Source organism: Nanorana parkeri, unplaced genomic scaffold (genome assembly GCF_000935625.1).
Source record: "Nanorana parkeri isolate BGI_ZX_2015 unplaced genomic scaffold, ASM93562v1 scaffold412, whole genome shotgun sequence".
Classification (NCBI taxonomy): domain Eukaryota; kingdom Metazoa; phylum Chordata; class Amphibia; order Anura; family Dicroglossidae; genus Nanorana; species Nanorana parkeri.
In genome coordinates this window covers 871635-879890 of record NW_017306680.1, presented here as the reverse complement: position 1 = coordinate 879890, position 8256 = coordinate 871635, and the positions used below count along the sequence as shown (strand labels likewise).

The 8256-nt window shown below is 40.2% G+C and overlaps 1 protein-coding gene across 1 annotated transcript in view; it reads left to right on the top strand.

The window, feature by feature from the left end:
• Nucleotides 1–7760, top strand: part of NRTN (neurturin) — a 140439-nt gene extending 132679 nt beyond the window's left edge. The window contains exon 3 of the mRNA XM_018559696.1: nt 7327–7760. Within this exon, the coding sequence (XP_018415198.1) occupies nt 7327–7760 (434 nt within the window). The remainder of the gene's footprint in view (nt 1–7326) is intronic.
• The last annotated feature ends 496 nt before the right edge of the window (nt 7761–8256 follow it).

Genomic DNA, 8256 nt, shown 5'->3' with positions numbered 1-8256 from the left:
TGTGATTAAACTTAAGGAACAAAAGGGGGGAGGAGGCAAAGAGGAATGTTCATCACTGCTAAAATACACAGAATTTAAGCACGGTTTAAATCACATATGCTAATTTCTTTCCCTTATGGATGCTGAGCAAAGTCAAGTATGCGCAGGACATGGGTTAGTAACTTAGTACCAAAATCTGTCAACAAAGAATTTGAGCAAAATTTGAAAATGTGTATGTTAACTCGTACTCGTAACTACAGTAAGTAAAGGGAAATCTCACTGAGGACATCTTCCTGTTCTGTGCTGACTTTTAATGGTGTTGGGCATTGCTGTTAGTGATGACCAAATTGAGAGTATCAGAGATTCACTGATTTTTGATTTGCCCAAATATTTGAATGTTTTTTTGCCTGATCTGCAGAAAATTACACAGCCTAAGAATCCAGGCAACCGCGATTCATAAAATGTATGATTCTCCAAGACTGGACAAATCTCAATGCCTATATTCATGACAAAATGCAATAGATCATAGTTTTTGAATTGAATCTGGTTTTTTCATTGATTTGATCACTACTAGTTGCTGATTTTGATTATCAGAAGTGTTTTACGAGTATTTTCAAAGTGTAGTAACCCAATATGCTGAGAAAATATTATACAAGCAGTCAGGTAGTAAAGGACCACATCAAATGACGAGTCTCCTTACAAACAACCACTTGGTCTACATCTATCTGCTCCCAAGGCTCTATCTGGTGGTTTTAATTTAAAGAACATTGGGAATGTTCTCCTGCATTGCAGGAAACAGTGTTTCTTTGATCAAAGGTATCATACCCCTTTCATTGACATACAGGCCCTTAACCCTTTCTTAGGCATTGATAACCACAACAGTTTACTTCTCAAATTTCTCGCCAGAAGAATTAAGAGAATGTTAAGCCACCCAAAAGAACGTACAGGGTTAAATACTTCACATAGTTCTTTGCTGCAATAGTTTGATTCCCAGATGTCACTTTACAATCCAATTTCGTTTTACACCTGGGAGTAATAAATGAAAGCTAATATTTTTTTATGCAGCAGATCTGCATATGTCCCGGATAATACATTCAGTATTTTTATGACGCAGGTATAAAATGTTTGTAGGATCTGCATATTGAGGTGTTAAGTTGACACCGAGAGACATAGTGGTCTACTAAAAAGGGTAATAACCTGAGTTATAAGGATCTGTAACATTGAGCAATGGTAGAGGTTAAATTAAGGAATTACAGTAAGTAATAGTGTGAGTTGTAGAGAGAAGTTATATAAAGCAACTCTGTTATGCAGATGGTTTGTGTGTGGCATCAGAAAAAACGATGATTAAAATTTATAGGGAATCATTATAGTACAGGGTAAGGACTTAACTTAATTATAATATATACAAAATGGAAAAGTGAATCTCAGGGCAGTGTTATTGCTCTGAGCGTTTGATAGTAATTAACTCAAAAAAGGAGTTTTGTGTGCACGTCATTGCTCTGTAAGTGTACCTTAGGAAATGAATTGTTTATAGAAGAACTCCAGGAAAAAATGATTAACCCTTGCAGTGGGGCTACCCCATACAGCAAGGTTTAAGTGCTTATTAATGTCTAGGTGTTAAAAAAGTTATATTCACCACACCATCCGAGCCAGTTTGTTCTTAAACCAGTGTCTAGAATGTCTCTCTCCCTCTGCTGCAGTGGTCTAAGGATCCTGGTGTCATCACGCTCTATACACTGTGCATAGAGCTGTAAATCTGTGCAGCAGAGGAGGAGACACGCTTCAGTGATCACAGAAGCATGGAGTCGGCTTGGATGGTCTGGTGAGCATTTTTTTTTTTTAATACCGCACTGCAATGGTTAATAACATTTTTCTCCTGGAGTTCTTCTTTAAGTGGCATTCCTTCAATGCTCCCTACATTCTACTCCACCCCCACAGTATAAACAACAGTATGTAGAGAGCTTCATGGAATGGGTTTCCATGGCCGAGCAGCTGTATCCAAGCCTTACATCACCAAGTACAATGCAAAGCATCGGATGCAGTGGTGTAAAGCACGCCGCCACTGGACTCTAGAGAAGTGGAGATGTCTTCTCTGGAGTGACGAATCATGCTTTTCTGTCTGGCAATCCGATGGACGTGTCTGGGTTTGGCGGTTGCCACGAGAACGGTACTTGCATGACCACTGTGCCAAGTGTCAAGTTTGGTGGAGGGGGGATTATGGTGTGGGGTTGTTTTTCAGGGATTGGCTTGGCCCCTTAGTTCCAGTGAAGGGAACTCTTAAGGCAGCAGCATACCAAGACATTTTGGACAATTTCATGCTCCCAACTTTGTGGGAACAGTTTGGGGATGGCCCCTTCCTGTTCCAACATGACTGCGCACCAGTGCACAAAGCAAGGTCTATAAAGACATGGATGAGCGAGTTTGGGGTGAAGGAACTTGACTGGCCTGCACAAAGTCCTGACCTCAACCTGATAGAACACCTTTGGGATAAATTAGAGCGGAGACTGCGAGCCAGGCCTTCTCGTCCAACATCAGTACCTGACCACACAAATGCGCTTCTGGAAGAATGGTCAAACATTCCCATAGACACACTCCTAAACCGTGTGGACAGTCTTCCCAGGAGAGTTGAAGCTGTTATAACTGCAAAGGGTGGGCCAACTCAATATTGAACCCTACGGACTAAGACTGGGATGCCATTAAAGTTCATGTGCGTGTAAAGGCAGGCGTCCCAATACTTTTGGTAATATAGTGTGTGTGTATATATATATATATATAATATACATTAACTGTATTGCAGAGCAAACCTTAAAGGTGGTTGCTTTAAATGAAGTGCATTGCAGTAATGGCCATAGTGGCTGATTTACCAAAAGAGTAAAGCCTGTTCAGTTTGCAAGGTGAATTTTGACTGTGCAAGGGGATTGTCACTTTACTTAGTGAATGTGATATAAAGTCACTTTGCAAACACTACCCAATCATAGGAAAATTTAAAAAAAACAGGATTTTTGCTTGCACATGGATGATAAAAGTCAACACGGCATCAACTAATTTACTAAGCTAAGTGAAAATTCCCTTGCGCAGTCAAACTTCTCTATGTATCCTTTAGTAAATCAGCCATATAGTGTCTAAATTGGTAGAAAAGCCTTCGTTGGCAGGCAGCCTTACACTTAGTCACATATAATACACAAATTCTTACACAATTATGAAAACCTTTTATGTTATTTTCTTTAAACTATAAAACAGCCCAAGAAAAGAGGAAAAGTAAATAAAAAGAAAGGTCTGGGCATATAACTGACCATTCTGTAGATTGTAAAGCTAGATGTTGATTTCAACTGGTAAAAAAATTGATTTTTTTTCATGCTGTTACTTGAGCGCTTTTAAGAAACATTGTTTGTTCTGTTTTAGCATATTTAAAAACAGGTGGATGTAATTATTATAATCCCCAATAATATTATATTAAAATATTTATCAAAAAGCTCAGGGTAGTCAACCAAGGAAACGGTGTATATTCTTGTCCACAGAGGTCTGGTACTGTAATTGGAGTATAATCATCGGCAACGAATGAATACAATTCGCCCCGATTCCAGCAAATCTATCAAAAAATTCACCAAAAGGAAATTTTGAGGTGAATAACACTGAAGTCAATGGGAAAGGCAAAGTCTGTTGGACCATTGTGACCTCTTGGGGGACTGCAGGGTAAGATATTTTCAAAGAAATAGTATTAGAAGCAGGGTGCTGCCAATTTAAAAAAAATACAACTTCAACCTCACTGACTTTTGGCTGTGAAATTAGTATTATTTCCAACTAGCTCTGCTTTACAGCAACACCCCAATCTGTTTTTATTTGATTAGTATCAGCTAAAAAAGCATTTTTTCTGTAGTGTTTAGAAGCAACACGTGTATTTATCAAGCCGTACTGGGCCTGCTTTGACCAGCATCAGTAGCAGTTGCAACAGAACTAAATACAGAGTGAATAGCCACAGGCAAGTATCTTCCTACAAAAGTAAAGCTAAAACCCTCAAGTATGGGTAGGTAAAAAATAACCAATTGCACTACAGCTTAGTGGCACAGTTTGTGATGCACAAAAACACTTCTTAGCACCATGCCACGTTCCCCACACTATTATCATATCCCCAATTTTTCCAATTATATTAGAGCTACAGCCCTCTGGTATGGTGTGGTAGAAATTGGATCGATAGAATCAGTACAATTTTTTTTGCTTTTTTCGGCTCACTTCGAACTGAAGGGCTGCTGTACAGGCTATTCACTATAGCCCGTACAGCAGCCGAAAGCAGGTGTACGGCTCAGCGGAGCTGAACGCATATGCTTCGGCTTGGCTGAGCCGTATTGACAGTCTAAGCAGGGAGAAAGGTCGGCCAAAGCCAACCGTTCTCCCCACAAAAGACAACAGCTGGGCGCAGCCAGCCATTATGTCACGGCTGGCTCCGCCCAGTTGTTGTACTGTCATGACAGATCAGAGTCCCCATATGACCATTAAACAACAACTGGGCAAGTTATTTGAGGACACTGAGCTGTCATTACATGACAACTGGGCGGAGCCGGCCATGATGTCTCGGCCGGCTCCGCCCAGTTGTTTTCCTTTGTCCGGGACCTGCCGGAAGACTCTGGTAGGTGTCGGTCAAATGTAAACGGTTGGGCGGAGTTAGAAGTGATGTCAACACTTGCTCCGCCCAATTGTTTATATTTTGCCAGCATCTGTCAGATTCTTCATTCTGCGGCGGGAGTTCATCGCGTGCGGTCAGGTCAGGTTTTTTTCTACTATTATATTTTATTTATTTACTATTTTTTTTTTTTTCCGCCAAGTTGCCGTCATGGACAACGCTGGACATCATGATTGACCTTAGGATTACGTTGGTGGATCAATTTTTTGAGGATTTGTTTTATTAAAGGACTTGTCAAAAATCCTTTGTTGTGTATTTCTTTCAATTAAAGGATTTTTGATTAAAGTCTGGCCTCTGTTTTTCAATTCTATTTTAACCCTTTAGTGAATTGGTAAGGGTACAAGTACCCTTAACTCATTCACAAGGGGGGGCACATCTGGGTGCCCCTTTTTTAAAGGGGTACACTGTTGTGAATAAGCCCACACCCCACAACCAACACCCCAGGGCTTGTGGGGAAGAGGCCCATCAAGGGTCTGGTTGGGTATTTTAGGGGGAACCCCACGTCTTTCTTTTCCCCATTTTTGGGGGTGAGGTTAAAATTCCTACCAGACCTTCAGGGCCTGGTATGACTTTGCAAGGAAACCCACACACTTTTTTTTTACATTTTAAGTTGAGTCCCTTAAAATTCCTACCAGACCTAAAGGGTCTGGTATGACTTTTGGGGGGAACCGCTGTGATTTTTTTCTTTCTTTTTAAATAGAGGTCCCTCCTATTATTCAGCATGTTCAGCTGACCGAAGGCAGCCTATGTACGCCTGATTTTAGCCGATGTACGGCTGAAATCAGCCATACTGAGCTGAAGTGAATAGCCGAACGCCGTTCGGCTCGGTTATTCACTCGGCTGCCTTCAGCAGCTTAGTAAATAACCCTCTATGTTTTTGATAGAAACTGGCTCCATGCAATATTATTATTTTAATAATTAGCAAAGCTCTAAAAACAATTTCATCAAGTGCACAGAAATCTTTTTAATAATAAAATAATAATTTTCACCTATTTATGCTATTTGGCCAATTTAAGTTGGCATTTTTAAAAAGTGGTGTTTCAAATGCCAAAAAGTAACTTACTTTATATGTGTTATGACATTGAGCTATTATTTTCTTTTTTATAGAACCACATACTTGCTTGGTAGAGTGAAGAGAGCACCAGACATATGACTGAGAGTCCAATTTAACCTTTCATCATCATAAGAGCAAAAAAAAAAGAAAAAAAACCCACTGCATTTTAGGGGCTTAACCAATGCCTCTTCATTAGAGCAGGCCCTTAATTAAAGCTAGAGAAATCAACTCCAAAATATCCACTCTCAGTTCAGTTTTCTTCCAAACCTCGCCTTCATAAGTCCTGATGAAGGTGTTGGAAATACAACAGTTTATGCTGATATGGACTGATTGCATTACCGACATTCTAATGTACTGTTATGTTTTTTGAGCACTAGATGGTGCTGTGGTGCAATGCTGGTCTATGCTAGTCTTTGTGTGCATGTTTGTCTATGATATACAGTTTATACAGGAAGGTCTATATATATGCTGTAAATTCTGTATTCTGATGTAACGTCCTTCTAAGCAAGTAAAACTTAATTCAGCATTCCTCAAGATCTCAGTGATTCATCTAAACACATAACCAACAGAAGGAAGATTGGCTAAGTTCCAGAAATGCATTGGCTATGGTTTTTCTCTCTTGACGAATAAAAATTGCGCTGGACTCTCAACCATACATCTGGTTGACGCTACCAAACGTATTGCTGTCACTCTCGGGACCTCCTCTTTGGACCCATCGGATCTTAAAGAAGAACTCTGGGGAAAAATTCTTAACCCTGGCAGTGGGGCTACCCCAGCACTGCAAGGGTTAAGTGCTCGTTTGTGTTTAGGTTAAAAAAAAATAGACTCACCTGAACCTTGGAGATCAGCTGGCTGTGACAGCACTTTCTCCAATCTGTCTCCTCCTCTGCTGCAGTGATGATGTGTCCCTCTGTGTCCTCACATCCTATACACTGTATAGAACGTGATGACTCGAGGACCCCTCCCTGCAGCGGAGGGGAGTGAGGCAGAATTGACCAGCCTAAGAGCCGGCCAGCTCCGAGCATTAGGTGAGTATAACTTTTTTAACCTAGACTTAAACAAGTCCTTAACCCTTGCCATGTGGAGGTCGCTTAACTGCAAGGGTTAAGAGTTCTGCTTTAAAGAGCAGCCCCTTAACTAAAATATCAACAGACCTAAATATCTAACGACATCCTGAGCCAGTGCTCCACCAACATAACTCTTTTTTTTATATCTGTTACTTTTTATACTGTTACAGTTGAATACTAGCCAATCCTTTTAGTGCCAGATTGGGTGGGGAAGGGTTAGGTTAAGTGCTCTGGCAAGTGTTATTGCTGTTTGTGACTCTGTACTAGTGACAGAGACCTTTCTCCACTCTTAAATATATTTTGGCTGAAGTTCTACTTTAACAAGACTTGGTCACAGAACAAGTACAAGAAAATGTACCTGGGGAGTGTGGGAAATATGTCCAGAAATGTACATTTGCTGAATCAGTAATAGATCGTGTCCTATTGCATTATATACAATGATGAAGCTGTGATAGAGAAGTTAGCAAGTTTTACAATTTGACATAAAAAGGTGTCATTTTTTTATGACAGTGAAATTACTTATTATTTATTGTGTCATTTCTTTTCAGACACTGCTCTTTTCGAAAGCTACACTCAAGGGGAGATACGAGAGCTTGTATCGACTTTGGTCGAAAGGTACAGCCAGTCCTTACATTCTGGAGACGACCCGAAAAATGTACCCAGGATGAAGAGAGCACGTGTACGAAAACAGCCATGCACCATAAAGGAGCTGGAAGTGAGAGTCAGCGAGTTGGGGCTGGGATATATATCAGACGAGACAGTCCTGTTCCGCTATTGCAGCGGCACATGCGACGCTGCTGTGCGCAACTACGACCTCTCTTTACAAAGCATTCGAGGCAAAAAGAAAATAAAAAAAGAGAAAGTGAGAGCAAGACCTTGTTGCCGCCCTCTTGCATACGATGACGATATTTCTTTTTTGGACTCCAAAAATCATTACCATACTATCAAAGAGGTCTCAGCTAAAGACTGTGGCTGTGTCTGACAAAAACTGATAAAGGAAACAAAAACAATGAATATGTCCTATCTCTGCTGTTTGGTTTTGTTACCTGGAAACAGGAGTTCACATGATTTATCTTCTACCTCACTTAATTATATAGAATGGAGATCTGATTTTATTACCTGAGCATATGGTTTCGTAGAATTAAAACAGCTTGATGGATTTGAAAAGCTGAAAGTCTACCGCAACAAAGATAGAGTTTGGCCCTTCATAAAAGAATCCACTTTGTGACATTTCTGTGCAGTAAACACTGAGGAATTAAAAGGGAATTACGTTTTGCATTGCATGTGGAATCTCCTTCTTTGTAACTATTACAAACTAAGAAACAGTTTGCTTTAATGGCTGTCTAGCCAGTATATCTTCCAGTAGCAACTTTCAAATTTCCAGGGCCTAATTAAACCAACAGAATATACAATTTTCCACTTCTCAACCAGGTGGAAGTTGGGACCATTGTATAACATATTAAGCAGTTATTGTTATC